Source organism: Argiope bruennichi, chromosome 8 (genome assembly GCF_947563725.1).
Source record: "Argiope bruennichi chromosome 8, qqArgBrue1.1, whole genome shotgun sequence".
NCBI classification, from domain to species: domain Eukaryota; kingdom Metazoa; phylum Arthropoda; class Arachnida; order Araneae; family Araneidae; genus Argiope; species Argiope bruennichi.
Window position 1 is genome coordinate 132065844 of NC_079158.1, and position 23908 is coordinate 132089751.

Sequence of the window (23908 nt, forward strand, 5' to 3'; positions counted from 1 at the left end):
CTGGAGAAAGATTAAGATTCAATTCAATACACGAGGACGATTTTTATAAATATATTACTATACTTTTTATACTGATATCTTTTTTTTTTTTTTTTTTTTTTTTTTGTACAAAATAAAAGTAAAAATATGTTTCAACTCAAAATTCTACCTAAGGTTGTACCAATAGCCAATTATTTAAAAAAATTACTGATGGATGGAAGATCTAATTTCAAATTTCAACAGCAAAACTAAGATTTAAATCAGATTACGAGATATCATTACATACTCTCTCTCTCTGAAAGATCTTCTAAAATTCAATAAAAAATAAATATAAAAAAGTCTCTCGCTTTGTAGTTGTAAGATTAAATATCTGTATCTACGCTTCTTGCTCTCAAAGTGATGTCATACCAACAACTGCTTTCTGATGACTCTTGGACAATTTGATATTAAGCTCGTAATTCAAAAGTAATTTCGTCGAAACTGTTTAAAAAAAGCTTGCACAAAAAGGTCTAGCAATGCAGGTGAACATCGATAAGAAATAGAAGCGAAAATTGGAATCCATCAATCACATTTACCGTAAATTTCTTACTCCTACGCTTTCATTTTACTTCCAACACCTCCATATAGCCGCCTGTTGCGCCCTCCTGATCATCCGCAGTCCCCATAGCAACGAGCTCGCACAGCAAGCAGGGGTGGGGGATTCAGATACACACAGTGAGACAGCAGAAAATAAACCCCACACAGCAATGAATCGTTTTCTGAGGAGAACAAAATTGAGTTTTAGTAAAAAGTGGACGGAGTAAGTTCATTTTTCATTGAAGAGTTCTTTGGTGGAAATATGACGCTGCACCCCCTTTCTGTTGCTTGCGGCAAATCCGGCTTAATGTAGCGATTGACACCTTCCCTTCCTCCACCCACATCACTAAAAACACTCCATTTATACCTTTTTTTTAACCACTTGTAATTTGTCAATGCTTATTGTGCATTGACCGCATTAAAAATTTATTGCGAAAAGAAGGAATCTAAAACTAAAAATATTGTAGGCAGTTTAAAATAAATTTTATAACGCCTAACTTAACTGAAGAGAATATAAACTTACGTACACAGTGTAGAGATGAAATTTAATTTATCTAAGCCTTTATAATGTACACTCATTTTAATGTTGCTTTATCATAGCCTTTTAAGATCCGAAAATTTGGTTTTTATTAATTTGAATTGAAATATTTAGATCCTTAAACTTTAAAAAAATACCACATTATGATAAATTTACATATAATTCATAATTTTAAATGTTAGGGGATGTAGACTGCAGCTTTCGTATGTCCTCTAAGTAATAAACCTATTTTTCTTTTCTTTGTTCTATGCTCCACTCAAATATCTTAAACAAAATGTATGCAAATATTGATGTTAAGAACTATTGTATATATGAAAAGATGTAATATTTTGGAAAAATTAAGCCAATTAAATTTTATCACTCATATATTTATCTAGCCACTTAAAGCAACCAGCTGATTTGACAGGAATAATGCTCTCTAAAGTTTTCAATTAAGCATTTATGTACCTTGGTCTCTTAATGGCTTCTTCAGCAAAATATTTTTAAGTTTCACATTTCGATAGTCACATAACTCCTGTTCTTTTGATATTTTGTTGGTGTTGCTTATATATCTCTCTCATTCCCCATCAGCTGCCTAAGATTTAAATTTGAAATTGATATGGAAGAGATAAAACTTCAATAAATCTGAAAAAAATTTTTTTGCTGTAACCAAACATATTTTTTAAAAATTAGACTACAGAAAATCGAATTTTTCAGCATTGTAATCTTATGTGTACCACAGAATATTAAAAAAAAATGATTAGTTTAAATAATTATTAAATAAAACTATCCGATTCATTATAAAATTCAGTTTTATCTTCAAGAAGATTTAAATGTTGCAGATAATACTTTATTTCAATCTATAAATGAAGTCAAAATTTTATACAGACCTACAATCCTATAATTCAGTAAAATTATCGCGACAATCTAACATTTCAAACTTATGCAATCTATCCTGACAAAGGTTTAAATATCATTACTTCAGGACAATTTTATTATTTTAGATAGTCAGTCTTGGGGCACGGTAAATAGGTAAGATCTAAAATCTAAATACGGTAAATGGGAAGACCTAAAATTGCCTGTTTTTATAGAATAGAGACATTTTACTCAATCACTTTTAATTGCAAAAGAAGGGGACCCCTTTTATCTGAAATATTAATGTCCCTGAAATATTAATTTTGTTAAATATGATTCACAGAGCAGATGACCTACGTAAAAATTTAAAATTCGTATTTTATCAGAGCATTTACTTCATTTAGACCATTGTGTTAGCAGATGAATATCTATTATAAAATTAGCTGCTGGGCCCTGATTAGAGTGAATATCCTGTATATATTAAATCATATTTGCCTTAAATAATAATAAAAAAAAAATACTGAATGAATCATATAGATATTGTAAAAATCATAGAAATTTATTTCTGGCATTTATATTTGAAAAAATATTATATTCTATATTTGTCTTATTTCATACAGATATGTGTTGAAAATCACACTTTTCCAAGTTTAATTTGTAATAATAGTTAACTTCTTTTTTAAATTTGATCTTTTGCCAATGTGGCGACAAGACATGCATGGGAAAAGCTAACTTTTCCCCATGCGCGGGTAACGAGTTCGTGCAGATTAAATATTTTTAATTCATTGAAAATAGAAACTTGATTTATAAATTAAAACGTTGGTATCGTTGTAAAGATAATTTTTAACTTTAAGATGACGCAAAAATCCTCTCTGTGCTGTAATATTTTCCGAAGTTATCGCGGGAAAACGCCAACAGTTCGTTTAATTTTTAATTAATTAAAATAAAAATAAACCGCTTTAAGGCGCACATACCTATTTTCCAAAGTATATACATGTGCTAAATTTAGTAGCTCTAAGTCATACATGTTTTTAAAGCTGGGTATTTTTATGCTTTTGAAATATCGCATTCCCTTGTACAAAAACTGACAGATCGACAGATTTAGTTAAAAATGTAACACAAATCGTCAGTGTTATATCACTCTATCTGCCGCTGATGGTTCGCACTGTTCCATCAAGTTGTTTTAATATTTCTGCACATGATTTTTGACAAACGACATTTGCATATAAAAGGCGATGTCTTTAATTCTGGTCATGTATTAAAACTCACATTTAGCTTATTGTGTCATACATGAAAGTATGAACAAACCTATCAATAAGTAATTCATTTTTTAATGAATCTGTCTGAAATCTAAAACAATTACAATTCAAACCATAAAATTACATGCTACAATTCTTCAGACGAATATTTCCATGATTACAATACTTTCACTTTTTATAAATCTTATATGAATCTCGGGCATTCAATGATCACCAGTCGAACTGCTCGTAATAGCATACTTTCAATCTTACATTACAAGGGCCGAAATCGCAGTATGACATCCATCATTTATATATTATAACAAGCATAATAGAGTGCAGCAAAAAGATAGATTTTTCACATGCCGAATTCTAAAAGGGTCCAAAAGTTGCATTTTCGCATGCTAATCAAGAGAAAAATACTGACAAAATTTATGTCCTGAATCTTCAGTTAGAGTGAAAAATTTAAATTTCGAAAGAAAAAAAAATTATTTTAACATTATACAGATTATGTTTTTGATTTATAATTCAGCTTATGCACCTTTGCTGTCAGAAAAATTATATTTATAAACCACGTGCTATCTTTTGGGTTCCTCCAAAAGGTTTGAATTTTTTGGAATTAAAGCTCAAAATCTGGATACTACCATTTTACAGACACACATTATGGTATTTTATATTATAAAAGTTAATCTTTCTGAATAAACCGCTTGTGAGAATGATTTCATACATTCTACTTTGATAAAAATATCTTTATTAGATTACATTTTATTCAATCTCTCTTCCTGATATAATCCGCGACGACATCAAAATGTTCCGAAAGTCTTGAAATTTTTAACAGACTTTGGATTTTGGGTCCTGGACTCTGCTCTCATTCAACAGCATGCTCTCTGGGCGACACACTGCATTCGCTCACAGAATCACCTACCGAATTTCTATAAACTCATTTCTACCACAAGAGCTCAAATGAACCAGCGTTTAAAAAGTTATATTTTTCAAGTGTATAGCTAAAAATACTTTTTAGTTCACTTTAGTGAATGAATAAAACATTTTTCTAAATAACAATGCCATATTTTTCCTCTTCTGTTTTTTATATATAAAAATAAATAATATATAAAACTTATTCTCCGCATTTTTTTTTTAAATTATAAGACTACGCAGTTTCTACATACATATTTTTTGCACTGTTTAGAAACAAATGTTGCAGTTGTTGCAATATTTTATTTGACACATTTTTCGCACAACTTAATTCACATTTGAAATAGTGTAAGTTTCTTGGATATCTTTGTGTTGAAAATGTTAATATTTTTTTCGGCAGTTTCTTCAGCCAATCTGAATGAAAACTTACCTTCTGTTCTATTTTCTTCCTTCGTTTCTCAGTAGTGCACCCATGAATTCTTACAGCTGGATCTCGAAAAGCCTAGCGACAAGATTTCAATATCACTGAGTACTTTCTTACCATCTGATTCGCACTATCTACAGAATTTCGTACCATTGCAGAATCGAATAGTTTCTGATATTACTTTTTTCAATGTTCATAGACTTATGGTTTCAGCTTAGCATAAACATCTTTTTTTACTGGCTTACTTTTCTAAACAGAAAGCATACAATGATCCGATTCATATAATTCTCATAAAAACGTGGCAAATTATCGTTCGCCTGCTTTGCAAATTTCGGGTAGTTCTAACAAAAGTGGTTTTCTTTTGCAGACAGGCGTAAACTAAATAATTATCTGTGGTAATGCTTCTTCACAATAACACTTCATCCGCTTCTGTTCCCATGGGACTTATTATTATTTTTTCAAACTTGCATAAATAGTACCTAAAATGTGTATCCAATAGATTTGGTACAGATCAGATTGAACATAGAGATAAGAGTTAAAAAAATTGAAAACAAACCCAGCAAATGGTATGAATTTAATCCATTTGACACTTAATTTAATCAAAGTCCGTTATGTTATTATTAATAATATGTAAACACTATGCAAGAAAAAAGGAAAAGCGACAGTATTTAAAAAAAAAAAAAAAGTTGATATCGGGTTTAAATAAAGGTTGGAACTGCTGGTATAGACAATAAACAGCATAATTTCAATTATTAGGCTTAATTGAATTTTATCTGGATCTTTGATAAAGAAACTGATATCCTCTCAATCCTCGGAAGATTACACATACAATGATTCTAAAAAATGACATTGTTGGATAAATTGTCGTAGGATTTTGCTGGAAATCTTTGTAAACAACAAACTTAGATCTAACAATCAAATTAAAAGCGAATGTAAACTGACGTGAAAACGTATTTTCTGATCTCCAATAGGTTTTTAAAAAAAAGGGGGAGGGCAGCGAGATGAAAGGATAAGTCTCCTCAGAAACTTCAGATCTTTAGTTGAAGTTGCACACAGTTTTTAATAATGATCTTTTTATATTAATTAAAACTACTACCTGCTCTAAACAAGTTAGTTACATCAAGAGACCCAATAGATTTACTGGGCACAATTCATTTGAATGTGTTTCTATCAGAAATAAAAGGAAAATCCCAGATATCTTTTGATCTTTTTTTCCCCTTCACGTGAAGCGATTTAAACCTACAATTTTAAGCAAAAAAAAAAAATTCACAAAATTTATAATTTTTAACACAACTTGTAAACAGTTTTTAAATGGAGTTTATATATAAAAAAAAATGCCCACGTATGTAAATAAGTAGTTAATCATCATTTTCAGCTGTTCAAATTTATTTGTTTAAAGATTTTCCACTAATGTTAATTTTTTTTGTGAGATATTCTTCAATTACAAAGAAAATCATTGAACTTTAACAGCTTTAGTTATTAAAGTCTCATGCAATCTTAACTTACTTCTCATGAATCACAATGATTATATAAGAAATTTTGAAGATTTGCTTCTATTCCAAAATTAATTTTTTCAAGTATTGAAAAACAGTAAAATTACATCACAATTAAGGGTGAAGTAGGAAAGATCTTTTTTTTTTCTTTTTTTTTTCCCAACTAGTTTATTTTCTTTACTTCCGTTAGCATAATTAATTTTCTAAAAAGTTTATTTGTGCACGGTGTTACCGCCTATGGCGAGTAATTCCGTGCACTAAATAGGAGAATATTGTATATGCGGCATTAAACTGAAATTTGTGAATTAGGAATTTTAAGAACTGTTTCTTAAGAACTCAGCAAATATAAATGTAAATATTAATTAAATTTGCGATATCAATTAAAATCCGAGGATTTTATTAAAATAAAAAAAAATTATTAAAATATCGAACATTAAACGAATTTAATATAATAAAGTTCACAGGCTTTCACGCTATCAACAATCATTATGAATTCCATCAGAACAAATTAAGTAACTAAATTTAATCCATTTTCGTAATTTTCTAAGTTGATTCCCGCAACAGTAAAAGCGCAAACCACTGCGATGTTACTTAACACTTTCTCAAGATCCTAAAGCGTACAACTATTTTGTCCTTTTCTACCTCAATGTTTTCAGAGGCTTTTGCCCCATTGTTATTTCGCTTCGTCAATACTGAAGATTCACCCCCCCCCCCGATTAATTTATACTTTTTAAAAATTGCTTGTAAATGCTTTAAGAGTAGTTTTTGACTTTGTAGTAGTGATGCTTGTTTCTTTGTTCTTCTTTTAATGACATGGAAAAAGTACCAACCAATCCAAACCGGCTATTTTTGTCTATTTATAAAAATAGACAAAATGCTGAACCAATCAATAGTTTGAATTGATTGGTTCAGCAAAACAAAACAATAACTTTTGAATTACAGCAAAACAGTCCAGCTAGCAACAGACCATGTTCCTGTCTTTGGGAAACTGAGAAAACGGGCTTTCTTCTAAACCGATTTTCCGAAAATATTACATCGTGGAAATTTATGTCGTATAAGATGGATTCAGAGATTCCAAAAGATCTCACGAGTCTTCCGATTTTTCGGTCCCACCGTAAAACAGTTTCAATAGCTGCTTTTAGTTGCTCCAGGATTCCTTATTAGTACGTGTATAATTTAAAGACATCCTTAAAATAAACAATATAACCCATTCAGTAAAAGATTTTTGATATGGGCGCACAAGTTGTCATACAGCGCGGAATTATTCCACATAAAATTTTATTTATTCAACAAATTCTACTTCAAACAAAATTCACGAAAATAATTTTAAAAAAAGGCCTATTGTAAAAAAAGCCTGAGTCTCACGATATTTACAGATGGAAGTTGTTTTCATTGTTTACAAAAAGAATCTTACCAAAAAAACTGGAGGCCCAAAATTACAAGAGAAACGTTAATTCCTTTCATCAGCGCTTTTATAAAAATGATAAATTAGCGGTTTGGGAGGCTTATTTTAACACATATCTCTTCCACCATATGGGCAGATGGCCCAAACCCATTTTTTACAACCGAAAACAGTTGCGCACGGAATTGCCAACAGCACAGTATTACCCCATTCTTCCTTATATAAAGTCATAGAAAAATTACCTTTCATTTTGGTTTAATTTAACCAAAAACGATCATAAAATACGGTGGCAACAGTAACTTCCCTTAAAATGAATCTTAATGAACGGAAAAGACGTAAGGATTTTTTGAACGATGAAATTCAACTTAGCGATGCCCGCTTACCAGAAATACCTCCTGTACCGAAAATATTTTCATTCGCATGTGAAGATTGGAGTAAATAGACAACAAGTTTCGGAAGATTTAGAGCTATGTCGGGAATGATTAAAAAAGTGGATCAGACGGAAAAATTGCAGCAGGAAAAAGGTCTGATGTTAGAAAAAACAATTATTATTACAAGACTAGATGAAATAATTAAAAAAAAAACATTTATCTCAAATCAGATTAGCGAATAAGATGCTGAAATAAGTAAATAAAGTAGCAGTCAGCAATTTTTTCGAAACTTATTGCGGAAAAATGTGAAAGGTCTATTCCAAGCAAAAAATTCATTGAATTAAAAAAAAAAAAAAAATGGAAACAAAATTCAAATCAATAAAGTTAGAGAAAATTGCTCAAAAACAAAAATGCAGAATAAATGGAGAAAAATAATAATAAAATGCATCTAAAACAGCAGTGCTCAGGCAAAAATGCAACCTGTAACGCATGCAGAAAGAGAGCAAGAGAAAGTACTCTGGAATAGATCTATGCAGATCGAATGTAAAAGTGAATGTTTTCACAGAAGAAAACATATCATTATAGCCAGGAATATCCACTCTCAAACGACACATGAAAAGTAAATATTTTGGTTGATAACAAGCTATTTCTTTTTAATATTGGCACTGGCGATGATATCACAATGATTTCTCCGAAGATATTCCAGATCAGTTTGGGAAAAAATGACGGACATCTAATAAGCGTTTATTTTAATCAGATGCAAAAATACATAAATAAAATAGAAAAATTAAAGACACTGGGGACACTTCAATATGGTAAACAGCATTTCATACGAAATTTTATTATAGTATCTCATAAATTTCCTTCCTTTTTTAGCACGAAACGAATATACGATATTTGTTGTTTAAAGTTGTTTTATTCTGCTATATATGAACTGCTCTGCTCCATTACTTTCTTCCATCTCTCAAGAAGCCTCGTTATTCCCTCTTCCCAAAATTGTTGGGACTCACTTGCAAAACATTCTTCGAGGTGCGTTTTTTAAATTCCAAACAGATTAGAGCCGTTTATCATGAACGGAATTTTTAATATAACAAGAACAATGAATAGTCAGTTGGAGAAAGATCTGCGGAGTATGAAGGATGCGGTAGAACATCGTAATCAAACTGTTCAAATTTTTCCCTGACAGCCAATGCATCGTCCAGTGTTTCATTGTGAAATAATGAAGAACGATGCTTCGCCAATTTTGATAATTTTTCGGCTACGACGGATTTCAGTTTATCAATTTGATCAACATTTGGGAGAACTGATAGGCGGACTTTGAGGAAGGTGATTATACCTTTCCAGTTCTTATCAAGTGAACCAGAGAACTTGCTTTGGGTGAAGTCCATACTACACAACAGTTGAAGGTCTGTTGTCTTACAAGTGTGTTTTCACCGAGACCATGCATATTGATATAAAATTCAAGTTTCATCTCTAATAATAAGCTTCTTTAAGAAAAGATGCCAAGAAGAAGAAACAAATCGCATGTAGAAATGAGGTTCATAAACCGGTCTTCATTAATAGGTGTAAAATCTAAAATTCACATCGACTGACATTCCTCATCCTGATCAGTTGATAATGTAAGTTGTCCTAGGAATATTATGAGCACATGATGCTTCGGACTTGCAGCGTGTACGGCCTAGACAAGGCCTATGTCTGTCATTACTAAGTGCCCATTACGATCTTTGATTTTCAAGACAAAATGCCAGCTCGAAATCTATTAAAACTTTTGTGGATAGTCATAATAGTCGTAGAGCTACTACCGTAAATAGTGTGGATGTCAGCTGCAGTATCTTTTGCATTACCTTTTTTAAAGAGAATGACGCATAATATGCCACAGATTTTTCCTTTGGCTAGCCATATTGAAGGGCGTGATATTTTTTTTATTAGCAATTTATAAATCGCCTTTAGGCTGTGTAGTTTCTAAGAAATTAATTGCAAAAATTAATGAAATAAAGTCAAAATTTGATTAAAAATTGAAATTTTTCAAACTTTTTACGAAAATTGGAAAAATTGAGAAACCTTATGAAATAAAATTAAAAGAAAATGCCAATCCTTACACAACCATAGTTCGTGGAAGAGTATCCATTACTTTGAAACCTGAACTTCAAAAGAAATTGGATAAAATGGTTAAGCAAAAATTACAGAAGCAGTGGACAAAACTTTTGAGCAGCAACGTCAAATCTGAACTTTGGGAAATTATGTTTCTTTCTGAGTCTTTTGCACTAATAGCCTTCATTACACCGTTTAGTCAATACAAATTTAAAAGACCTTCATTTGTAATCATCTCTGCTTCAGAAATATTCCGGGAAAAAAAAATTAGAGAATGCTTCAAAAACCTGAAAGTAGTAGTTGAACTGAAGGACAAATTTGTAGCATAAGGAAAAAGAGAGTAGCAGCACGATTAATCTCAATTAAATTTTACAAAATTTAAAAGATTCTGAATGTTAATAAATGGTAATTTAGGAAAGAAAAATCAAACAATCAGTTATTTTTTAAAGCATGTCATTTTAAGCCTCAAGGGAAATAACAGAACCGATAAAGAAAATGCCACAACCAATTAATCTCAGAAAGCGCTGACTTATGCCGAGTTTATACCCGGCCAGTTATAAGATGGCAAGAAGGCAGCGCATGCGCAGAAAGGGACTGATTTATGTTTGCCACAATTTCATAAGATAGATTCAGGCATTCTATGCTTGGCTATAAACTGCCGTTTTGGCTTTCCTGCATTTTTCTTTTGTACTGCATATCGTATTAAAATGATGAATATTTACACAAAGAAACATGGTAAAATAAAAATAAAAAAGATCAACATATATAAATTCGGAAAACTATAGTAAAGAAATAGCAAATAAAATGAAAAAAGAACACAAACACGCATCAGAAAAAGCAAAAGATGTCGGAATTAATCTATAAAAAATGATCAATTTTTTCACGCCAAAAAAACCCGCCCAATTCTACAAACACATGCGCACTAATAAAAAATGCAATGCAGCGGCATGTAGTTGTCTCGTCGGGGCAATTACTTGCCATCGACCGAACAGCATTTTTCAGCCTTTCTATGTATGCACTGCCAACTTGCCTTCTTATAACTGGCCGAGTGTAAATCCTGCATTAGCTTAAGCATTTTCTGAACAAGTGGTTAAGCGCATGGTAAATTTTTTAAAAGAAAATTTGCATCTACTCTGGCTGCCATAGCAGAGCCACTATATGCCGATTATGATATAAGGATAAAGAAAAAACATTTAAAGGAATTAATGAAAGTTTATACAATCCACCAGCATTAGCACTATATGACTACAAGAAACCAGTTGATTTGATGCTTCATAACGCAACATTAAAGTTCCCTTATATCAAATACAAAACAAAAATTCTAAATATATAATTGCTTATGCTTCAAGGATATTTTTTATCAACTGAAAAAGGGTATGCCCAAATAAAGAATGAAGATCTAGTTGTAGTCTGGGGATATGGAAAGTTCCACGGTTACATTGGTGGTCTTAAGGTATGTACTGAAACTAATCATAAACTATTAGTTCTCATTTTCACGCATAAAACATTAGATAAACTAACTCCATAACATAAAAGATTAGATAAACTGACTTGGGAGAATGAAATTGAAAATCGATATTCGTATAAGGTATGATATATACCAGGGATTTCTGATGCTCTTTCACGAAGTCTATGGAGGGAGAGAAAAAAAAGATGAAGAGTTTACAGAAGAAATAACAGTTTATATTAAAATGGCGATTGCAATTCTTCCAGAAAGTCCACAGCAGAGAATAGGTACAGTTTTATTGAAATCAAATGGCAAATATTATGTCCCAGCCATGGATTATTATTCCAGATTTTTTGAAATGGCTCTATTCGAAAGTAAAAAACAGTTATTAATCACATGAAGATCACATAGCACCACAAAAATAATTTGAAGTGATTCGAGTGATTTTAGTCCTAAACAAGTAGAAGTAACAGTCATTAAAAAAGTACGGTTTTGCTATTGCAACATCAGATTCCAAATATTCTCAGAGCATTGGATTTACAGAGTCCATGGACTTAATTTTAAAAAATCGGTAAATAAAGATCTTTGTCCATTGATGCTAGGTTTCAGAACAATACCGTTAGAAAATAGATTCAGTTCTACTAAACTTCTCATATGTTGTAAATTACGAAGCACTTACTTACAGCAAAGAAAAACCTAATACCCAAAATTCCAAAGGCTAGAGATATAAAAAGAACTGAAATATGGAACCAATCAAAAGAAATATTTCGACAAAAATCCAAGTTAAAGACACTCAAGAACTGAACAAGTTGTTTGAATTACAGGCTAAACATTATATGGGAAAAATTTAAAAAAAAAAAAAAAAAAAAACTCAAGATTCTTTATGGAAATTCCTTCCTTCTTGGTGGAAATTCCTAAACTTATTCGATGCAAATTATTCCATATTATAGAATATTATATAACGACCAAGATGATACAATGAAAAAATTGGCAGATTTCAAAAAACACCTGTCTTACATTCTATGAGATGTTAGAAAGCCTTATTAAGAAGTTCATTGCAAGATACATCTCTCACGTAGCCAATATCGCCATTCCTAAGAGATGATCCACCAAGGCCTCTTAGATTTTAAGAGACAAGAAATGGACTGATAGTGCGATCCCGAAACAAATTTACAATTTGTAAATGCTGGTGAAATGTAATACTGTAAACACTAAGTATACATTAGTCTACTTTCTAAAACTTTAAGTATACATTAGTCTACATAAAGTTTTTTTTTTTTGTGGGATTATTGAATACTATGGGTGCTTACATTTTCATCAAATAAAAAAAATGTAATTTTATTACACTTATTTCAGATCATATATTACATTTATTTTTATTAGACTTACATTTTCCAAATAATGTATTTAGAATTCAAAAAATGAAGAAAATTTGAAACTACTAGATGTAGAAATGTAAAAAACATAAAAATAAAGCAGTAACGTTTGAAATTTTTGATAATTATTTACAACAAAGTGAACATAAAAACAAGATAAACCATAATACAGTACTAACATATATTCAAAAACAGAATTATTGGCAAAAAAATTCTGTTTTTTTGTAATTGTAATTTTCAGTAATTCATATAATTTTCTTTTAAGCTTTATTTCTTAACCTTACAAAATGACTTGGTTTATCTCGAGTATATTATTATGTAAACATTTTCGCAAAAATGTTTCACAGTATCTAGATCAACATAGTAAATTAACATTGTTTGCAGAGTAATTAAAATTATTTCTAGATCATGCTATTTGCATTTTCCCCAGTTTATATGCTTTGTTACAATACAAACACTATCCTCCTATATATATAATCAATATATCATTATATATGTATTATATATTATTAATATATCACATTAGTTACTAAATTGTGAATTTCTAAGAGCGAGGTCTTCTGAAATTAAAATGGTACAGAAGATGTCATTACCAAAGAATGATGGAGGATGAGGGAGACTGAAGAGCATTGCTAAAGAATGAATTCAAGATAATGTCTACAAATAAACTTATATGCTTCAGTAATGAAGAACCGCTGAATGCTTTAAAAAAGTTCATTTAAGGAGGAAACATAAAATAAACTTTCTATTCGATTTCGGGGGCCCCCTCTAATGTAGGGGCCTGGGACAACTATTATGTACACCCATGTCTAAGTCAGGCTCTGAATATTGAGAATAAAACAACATATACATTGCCCCATATGAATCACCCCTTAAGAACATTTCATGGAAAATCATTTCCTCTCTCCCAGCAATTTGATAGCTGATAAGGAAAAATTTCAATAAAATCCTTTAAGCATAGTTTAATCTTGATTATTCTTTCAGCAAAGTATTACTAAACTTAAAATTTTTTTATACACATTTAACTTGCATTATCTTAGGAGCCGTTATTGTTTTCTTTGCTGTGCTTTTTAAGCTTCAATCGAGAGCTATATAAAATCTATAGTTTCAAGAATTATTTGATTTTAAAAGGAAACTGATTAAATGTATAATAATCCAATAAATTACTGACTAAATCGAAATATATTTACAGTAACAAGAAAGGAAAAATTTGAAAATGAGTAAACTAAACAATCTCCCCCCCCCCATAGCTTACTTCTGAAAGTAAACATTAATGTAAGAAGCTCATGTAGTAAGTAACAATAATTATGAAAATTTCAATAAATATAATAAATTATTAAAAGCATGCCTTTAAAAACTCTAAATAATATACATATAAGGTAAATCTTCAAGCTTTGGTTATTAATAGTGGAAAAAAATGGAATGGGAAAAATCATGGGGAGAATGAAGTAACAATAAATGTTATTTGTATTTTATCACAACAATAAAATGCATTATATTAAAGTAAAACATACTTTATTTAGAAATCAGTTAAAATTAGGTGAAAAAATGTAAGATAATTAAACTGATTTCACTGAAAAGGCCTTTATTATTTTAAGTTGATATAATTTTTTTTTGTTCTAATATATTATCAGGAGTAATCAAGGAAAAACATCAAAATTTTCTTAAATTTTAGTTAAAATAAAATATATATTTTTTCTGAGATGTATATTTTGTGCTTTCAATGTAAATTGGAGCCACATTTGTTAGTTATTGGATCAAAAATCTATCAGGTTCAGCCAAGGTCGTTCCAAGAGGATCCGGCATTCTGGACAACTCTCATTCTACATTACACTTTGATTAATGTAACATCTCTTAAATAATCTCTTTTTTCAGAAAACTGCTTTTTTTTAAAAAAAATTGATCCAACAAGTTTAAATTAACAATCCAAAAACACAGAACTGCAATTATCTTTAATAAAAACGATATAATCTTGAAAATCAAAAACTAATGAGTCATATTAATGAAATGTAAAAATTTATGTACACAACAAATTAAATATGTCACTGCATTAAATAATTTACAAAATGTACATACTTTCTAAGAGTTTTGATTTATTTGTAATTTTTAATCTGTTACAAAGGCCCTATTCTTGAATTATTTTTTATTTACACAGCAGATCATACAATCTAACTTTTGATTTTTTTTCTCATTGCTTGTGTACCTAACGTGGGGTAATTTTATTATTCCTTTGTTACAGACTCAATTACCAACCGAGAAACATATTTACTTTTATTATTATTAGAAATTTGCAAGATTGCACAATACGTTCATTCTTACTGACATTATATTTTGTCCATATTAGTTCACTACAAACTGTTAGCTTTATTTTACAGAACAAATTATCAACAGAGTATTTTTTTAACTTTAAAAAGCTGAAGCTCAAATCAATATACTTTATACTTTCTCAATAACACATCAACAATTGTTGTGAACAACACAAATTAAAAAAAAAAAAAAATGCACACTTAAAATAAAATATTTCTATTTAACTGCATAAAATCAAAATCTACAAATAAATTTTTCTAAAAAACTCAAAGCTAAAAAAAAAGTTATATTCAGTTAAATACAGGTTAAAATTGTTAAGACAACATGAAAGAAAAGGAAAGTGAAATTCTCACTCTAAAATATCAATTTATTAGACAACTCAAGTTAATGATACAGCAATTGTTTGCAACTGGAATGTGCTTAATATTTATATACTGTAAAACTTTAGCCATGAATAAACCTATTAGCATGGAATCTTAGGTGATTAACTGCTGTCATGTGGTTACATAATACCAACAATAAGAAGAAAGCTTAATAATTCAGAAAAATTAAACAATTATTAATATGACACAACACATTTCACAGTGATTGAAATGAAGTTAGCTCTTAATATCAGTAACAAGCATTCCAAATTATGATTTTCTACAGTTAAAATGAAAGTTTATTGATTTTGTAAAGTTCTGTAATATTCAAAAGTGTTGAAAAGGTACAGTAAACTTGATAAATTTGAATTCTTTCTCGAAAATTTCTTCTTTGGTCTTATACCCTATCAACAAAATATTGAACTATTCTTTGTAGTATGATTCTTCCGTTAATTAAAAGTAAACAATAAAATTTGCCAATTGTTTTATTATTGGTACCTTGAGTCTAATATGTTTGTTTTAATTTATGTCGTAATTCACATAATAAAAAAGAATCAATAAAAAACTTCCTATTTTTCCCAAAAATTGTGAAAATATTTAATATGAATTGTTTTGTTTATTTATAAGTTGTTCATTTAATACAGATGCTTATTATTCATTAGATTACTTTTTGTAATAGAAATTATTTTTACTTTATTAACTAAAATTATTGAAATAAATTTTTATAACTATTTTTAGATCAAAAAGCATAATTTTCCTTGCTATATTCATTTTTCAGACTCAGATCTATAAAAATTTTCATTTCAAAATAAATTTTTATTGTAATTTTATCAATTTCCAAGTTCTATTGTAATATGCAATGCAACAATTTCAGGATAACTTAATAAACATTTCCAACTTGGATGCTCAGAGAACAAAATTAGTGACTGTATATACCAAACTATATTAATAATACAAGATGCATAGAATTTATTTTCATGTAATAAAAATTTGTGCAAGAAATTCAAGTATAAATTCAAATTATATAATTTAAATTTATAAGAGAAATTTTTATTATTATTATTATTATCACTCCATACCTCTAACATTTAATTCGCTACACCACTGAAGGTCTGATCCGGCCTGTCACATTTTTTTTTAAGTAATAGTATAGAAATTTACAACTTTATAAAATATTATATTTATAGTAAAACATAGTTTTAAAAAATGCAGCTAAGAGTCATTCATCACATTAGTAATAAAATATTATTTGCAGTAATCATTATTAAAAAAAAAGTTTTATAATAAATTATATTGACTAGTTAAATCCCTCACCCCCCCCCCCTCTTCTTTTTCTACAAAGGAGATAGATGACATTTCATTAAAAATTTGCCGCCTATCCCTGCACAGGACTAGTTTTGCTATCATTCAAAATTTCAAAACTTGCTCATGAAAATATGAAATAAGTGCCATAAATTCTCAATTATCTACAGGGACGTTTTTTAACAAATTTTTTTACTGACCTAAAAACCTATTCACAGCTTTCATTAGTTTAACATTTCCACAAGATTGAATTCCAAATTATAACATGAAATTATTTAATTGAAATATAAAGCAAATCATTAAGAAATGAAGTGAAAAAAATTACAAATTTAAAGAAGCATTAAAATCAAACATTTAGTAAATATTGGTTAATTTCCAAATCAACCTATTAATATAAAAAATAAACAGATATTATTAATAATAAAAATAACCTGGTCATTATGACAATTATAGAAAATTCAACCATTAGCTCAGCAAAAAAAAAAAAAAAAAAAAAAAAAAAAAATTGACAATAAATATGATTTTAAAATTAAATTACAATGAATAAAATCAATCAAAATAATTATTAAAACTTCTACACAAAGCTTATTTTAGAAACACTGAAAATAGTTTCATTTACCTGTCTTTCATTGAGAGTCTGAATTTCCAATTTCAAATCATTTAATCGTTTTTGAAGAACTGGATTCTATAAAAAAAATAATAATTTATTCAACTTCACCTATTTTTTTTAAATTTTTCAAAAAAAAAAAAATCGCAAATAATATTTTATAAGCTTGTCTAACATAAAACTTTTTCCGAAGAAAACATAAAGGAGTAAAACTTGGAATGACTACAATAAAGATCGATCGATAAAATATCCTAGGACCTACCTGAGGATCGTTACGCATTTCGGTGACAACAATCTGAAACAGAAAATTAAAAAGGGATTATAAAAGCCAATTAGCGCCATAATAAAATACAATTATAAAGCCCAATCTTAATTTTTATCAAATGTCAGGCAACAAAAATGGATTGTATCGATATACTAGCACTAAAAAGTTATGAAAATCCCACGCGATTCTTGTCATAAACAAACATTATAATGACAGAAAAATTAATAATTTTGCCTAATCAATTCATAAAAAATATATTACATAATAAAAAATTGTTGTGCTTTAATGTCATAAAAGTTTGATATTAAAATATAGTTTTATTATGAGAGAAGTAAAATATATCTCTAAAAAAACATGGGAAAGCGTTAACTCCATGAAACCAAGTATACTTTCACATACCTGATGTTTTTGAATCACCACTTTCATTTGTGAAGAAATCGTTTGTAGATCCATATTTGTTGGTTTAATGTCAAATAATTAGATGGTAAGTTTTTTTTTCTACATAGAAAATCAATTTTAAACCACCAACTAATGAATTATATTTCAAACTCAACTAATCAAGAAAGCACAACACTCAACAGTCCGAGGCGACGGAATAACACAGAAGAGAGAAATCAGCTTCGATAAAGTTCTGCTATTTTCTATGTACTACCAAAGCCAAGGGAGCTGCTAGTTGATGTAAAATCTTTGGGTATCATTTTCAACCTGTTTAAAAGGACCTAAATGGAGAATTAAAGCACATTTCCTAAGAACTACATATTATTACGCATCATCCACCATCCTATACAACTTCCCTCATCATCCCGGATGATTGCTGGGGCGCGCGACTATTCGTTTCGTTCCCCTTCTCTCAAAGCAAAAGTACTCCGAAGACGAACGGTTACGGCGGGATACATTTGGCGCTTTATCGACATATGGGTGAAATTGAAACTTGATGATAAGTTAAATTTTGGGTACAAATAAATTCGTGCTTTTGTTCAATAAAAATCTTAAAAGCAATGGAAATTCTCTTAAAAGACCAGCGGCAGGAATAGCACAAAAGGAATATTTTGGAATCAAACTTCTGAGAATTCTTTTTTATAATTTTAATTTCATTGCTGAGTATTTTTTATTTTGAATGCTGTAACAAATAGAATTTTGCTTTTTCTTCAATCAAAATTTCATTACATAAATAACAGAGAAATTTTCATGTTAACAGGTTAGTTCCATTTATTTCAAACACATAAATAATTTTGAAATAAAATATGGAAAAGTGTTTGGATTATTCGAATAAAGAGAAAAGAGTAGAATATTTATTCTTAAAAAAATTACCTTTTGACTATAAAAGCGGATTGTCTGAAAACGACAATAAGATTATCTAATGAAATGTATAAGCATTTTATGCACTTTATAGAATGTCGTCGCCAAATCAAATTTATATAGCAACCTTGTTCAATTCATTTCATTTGAAACGAAATTCTGTATTTAGCCGCATGTTCGTGATTCCTGGGGGTGCTGACAGTTTACCGGTAGGTAATAATTATTATTGTGTGTCTTTCTGCAAAATTGAAAATTTCTTAATTGTTTCCATTCTAACTCTTAGCTATTAGAGTTTTATTTCTTGTAAATTCTTCTTTGTCAATATTTTAAAATTTCCTCATTACCGCCTTTTTCGAATTTAATCTAGAGTATATGCAGAGTGGAAATATTTTTCACCTTCATTGTTGTTAATAACGTATGTTTGCGTAGCTTTATTACGAGTTTGCATATTTGTATTATATATCTTGTTTCTTTCTTTAAAAAAAAAAAATTAAAGTGTGTTCTAAATGTGGATTCGACATTACTAAGCCTATCTTTTTTTTCTTTTCTTTTTTTTAACAAAACCGAATTGTGAATTACAAGAATTTGCTTGTTTAATTTTCTACGATTACTTAATTAAATAGATATTCATTGAAACACATGTGTTTTTACCATGCTTAATGCAACTTGCATTATGTTATTCACATCATCAATTTGTAAGCGTTATGCAATCGGAACTTGCCATATTCTTTCACTACTTATTAAATAAGTATATTCCTTTTTCTTTTCAATCTTGCAAGTTTTATAGTATGTAGAAAATTATTATATTGTAACAAACTATCCAGTTAAACCAACATAATTTCATTTAATTCATTTGTTTCATAAGAAGTTATGTTTTCATAGGAATGTGGATGTAGCAACAGAAGTAAACTATCTTTTCTTATCTACTTGTCAGTTGTTAAAAGAATGCAGGGTATCTACAAAATGGAAGAGATTTGTTTCTGAAGTTATTGTGCCAAACTAATTTTGAGTTTTAAAATAAAATACTGATACAAAGCAGTAATAATAACGAATGAACTGAATGTTTATGGCATGATTTATGAGTTGGTTTAGTTATTCATGATAAGTATTTAAGATAAACTGATATGAATAGTGTTCTTATTAGATTTATTATATGGCAAAAAACAAACATTTGTAATCTTGAAAAATAAACTGCTTATTTACTATTTAAGTTCAGCAATTGTTGGATTTTGAGAATTTTTTTATAATTTTAGAGTTGATTCTAAATATTTTGTCAAGGTATGATTTTTGACATTACGAAACAGTAAATTAGAGCATTTTTTGAAAGTATATAGCTCTTAGATATAAAAATAAAGTGATAATGGAAATAAGTAAATTTTTATATGTTGATATAATTTGGGAAGTTTTTGATTTGAAATGTTTTGTAGAAAATTATGGTAACTAATCTAATTTTGAATTTATAATAATTCATGAAAAATCTTTATTTAAAGCCATTGTGTTTCCATGATGTAATCATTGGGGTAAATTATATTATACAAATATTATTTTCTATACAACATATGACTTTAGATAGTTTTTTACTTTTAAAAATTAAATTATTAAGAGTGATTATTTTTGATAGCTCAGGTGAAAACCTTTAATAATTTTAAAAGGATTAAAAGTAAGCTTCAAAAATTAATTAATAAAATAGAAGTAAGCTTAAAGTTTAAAAAATGAAGCAGATATCATAGATATTTTAAGTTTTAGCATTAGGTATAAATAGGTTTTACTTAAAGTTTCAAGAGCAGTATGTCGAATTGTCTTAAATACCTCTTCTGTATACTTTTTTTCAATATTTGGTATCGAATGGGCTATTTATGGAATTGAGTCATTAAATATGTTAAATAGAATACTATTTTAAAAATGTTTATGATATTTTAAATTAAGAATACTAAATCATTTATAATCAAGAATATATTGCTTTGTAGTTTAAAATAAGTAAAGTGAATGTAATAATTTTTAATTTTTGTAAACTTTTACCAAAATTTAATTTAGATTTTAGAATTTTTTAAAAAAATATGAAATATTATTGATTATTTTTATAGTTGTAATAAGCTGATACTTTTATTACATAGAATCGCCTTTTGAGTATTATATATTTTAATTCTGCTCTATCTCCAACTAATATTATAACTGAAGTACAGATCTTAATATATCCATTTTTTTTTTTTTTTTTTTTTTTTTTTGTAACAGTGTTTTAAGAAGTTGAAGGTTTAACATTTATTAACTTTCCTTTATATTGTATAGGAAAAAGGACCAGTTAGTGTCTGTATAAATCTGTGTTTTGCTGTTTATAGTTTTAACAACAGCAAAACAGATTCCATGAATTTTTTTAACAGTAGAATGATATACTTTTTCCTGCAGATGAATTTCAAATGTTCATATCTTTTCTCCCTTATTATTTAAGTTCTTATTTTGCAGTGACTTTTCTTAATTATTTTTAAGAGATTTGATTTTACTTGTTATTATTGATGGTATAAATGTACATATCTGGAATTACCGAGTCAAGAATATTTATAAATTATCCCATTTTAATTGTGAAGACAAGTTCACAATTAAACCTTTTTAAAGCAAAGCCTTGGCATCACTATAGATAAGATTGTAAAATATGTAATAATTCTGAAAAAGATATTTTTTATTTGAAATTACATAGCCAGATATTTTGTTTTGAGGATATTAAAATGTTTTAGAAAAATTGCCAATTAGTTTTATAATAGTTAAATGTTTATGTTATGTTGATTAAAAAAAGTATTTGTTGTATCAAATTAAAATGTATTTCCTTATTTAGTGAAAATGCAGCATATAAATGAATATGATTCTGATATATATTGAGCTTGATTCTTTTATAACAAAGGGAGAGCAAGGGGTTGAAAATTGAGTTTGGGATGAGATTTAGTATATTGGTAGTATATATTTAGAATGATCATTCATGAAATTATTAAAGCGTAAAAAGCAGCCAATATTTCACTGGGCTAAAAAGATTCTTTGAGGTTTCCAATTTTAATTCTTTTATGTAAAAAAAAAAAAAAAAAAAAAACTTTTGTATATTAATTTGCACATAAAATATTAAAATTTTGTTATTAATTTCCACAGTTTGCTAACAATTTTATCTTTTCCTAAATACTATACAAAAAAACTCATTAGTAACTGTTGCTGATGAAACATATCTCAAAAGTTTGGTATTATTGCATTACTTACAAAGGAAGGGAACGAGGCTGAATATTGAGTTTGGGATGGGATTCAGTATAATGATAGTACTCATTTAAAATATTCATTTGTGAAAATATTAAAGCACAATAGCCAGCCAATTATGAGGAAATGTTCCTCAAACTTTCAGCTTGGTTTATATATTAATGAAGTGTCGCTGCCACCCAAATATTATAGTGGATAAAGCACTGGCATAGCATTCATAATATCCGAGTTCGGTCCTGGGCTAATGTTTTTTTTTTTTTTTTTGCTTTTTTCCCCCCATTTATTTTCTTTTTAAATTACTTCAAAAATTTAGAAAAAGTTTTTATCGATATTTTTTAAAACTTTTTTTGTAAAAATAAATATTTACGCTCCTGATTCTTGGATTATAATTTAATTTTTAGAAGAAAAATAATTATAAATATGAATGCCTTTTTTAAATATTCAAAATTATTTAAATTAACAATTCAAAGATGGTTTAAATTTATATTTTGTATGGGGAAAAATAAATTTATTTGCTCTTAGTACATGAATTAAAACTTTTTAGAAATAATTGATTCATGGGGAAATGAACTTTGGAAAATCATCAAGGGTATATGCAAGGAACAGATTCTAAATGAAGAATACAATTCAATCAGGAATACTGATGGACAAATCTTCCCTAACGACAAATCAGCGGCCAATGGCCTTGCCGCTCACTATCAATTGACTGGCAGGCTTCATTTTGCAAACGAAGACAAACTCATTTTAAGCAAAGCTAGAAATATCATTCACGGTTGTCGTATTGATTTGGGTGATCCAACTCTAACAAAACAATTTTCCATGAGAGAATTACTTATCACATTGACTTTTCATGATCTCAACATGTCTCCTGGCCCAGATGTACTTTCTGGCTATTTGCTTGAATACCTTGGAAAACTTTTTGCAAGGCTTATTGACCTTTTCAACTTATTGTGGAAAAAAGGATGCTTACCACAGGAATGGAAAAAGGCCATCATTATTTCAATTAAAAAGCCCAACAAGAATTGTCTCTTTGAGGATTTTAGACAAATGGAGCTTACATGTACAACTAGCAAGGTAATGGAGAAAATGATCCTAATTCGACTACAATTCTTCCTAAACCAAAACAATCTTGTGCCTTGTGAGCAATATGGCTTTTGAAGGCATCACAGTACAATTGACCAAGTTCTTTATTTTGCACAGACAATCAGAGATGCTCATAACCGCAAGCCAACCGTATCATACTGCAGCTACTTTTTTAGATCTAGAAAAGCCTTCGATAGAGTCTGGAAGCACAAATTAATCATTAATCTGCATAATAACTTCAACATCTGAGGCAATATTTTGGAATGGATCTCGGATTATCTACAACAGAGATTTATTAGGGTTAGGTTCAATAAGACACTTTCAAACATTTTTCATCTTAGCCAAGGTGTCCCTCAGAGTACAGTGCTTAGTCCATCACCATTCTCTGTGTTTCTAGCAGATGCAGAAAAAGTTATCTCTTTTGGTACACGCTTTGGTATGTTTGATAGTGACGTATCTCTTTGGAGCTCTGGATTCGATATAAACCTTCTCGAGTCCAAATGAAATGAGTCCTTGAAGGCCTTGTACGAGTTTGCTGCAGAAATTAAACTCAAATTTAATCCTGGAAAATCGATTACCACCTTTTTTACAACCAATAAACACTTATACAACTTCAAACCAAAATTGATGCTTGAAAATCAAGAACTTGCCTATGAAAAACATCCAAAATAGTTGGGATTTGTTTCAGATTCTGAACTTACAAGTAATAAGCACATTGATTACATCGTTTCAAAAGCAAGAAAACGAATAAACATCCTTAAATATATT

General features: G+C 28.9%; 2 protein-coding genes across 3 annotated transcripts in view; one reads left to right on the forward strand and one right to left on the reverse strand.

The window, feature by feature from the left end:
* LOC129981512 (PHD finger protein 21A-like) overlaps positions 1-18390 on the reverse strand; it is a 56929-nt gene extending 38539 nt beyond the window's left edge. The window contains exons 1-3 of the mRNA XM_056092370.1: positions 17927-18390; positions 17525-17557; positions 17275-17340 (exon numbers count right to left, since the gene is read on the reverse strand). Of these exons, the coding sequence (XP_055948345.1) occupies positions 17275-17340; positions 17525-17557; positions 17927-17980 (153 nt within the window). The 5' untranslated portion in view covers positions 17981-18390. The remainder of the gene's footprint in view (positions 1-17274; positions 17341-17524; positions 17558-17926) is intronic.
* A 507-nt stretch (positions 18391-18897) lies between these two features.
* LOC129980972 (nuclear pore complex protein Nup50-like) overlaps positions 18898-23908 on the forward strand; it is a 39219-nt gene continuing 34208 nt past the window's right edge. The window contains exon 1 of one of the 2 annotated variants that reach the window (XM_056091526.1): positions 18898-19035. The gene's annotated coding sequence lies outside the window, so the exon portion shown is untranslated. Of the gene's footprint in view, positions 19036-19098; positions 19242-23908 lie in introns of those variants that run through there. The other variant, XM_056091525.1, reaches the window with a different exon arrangement.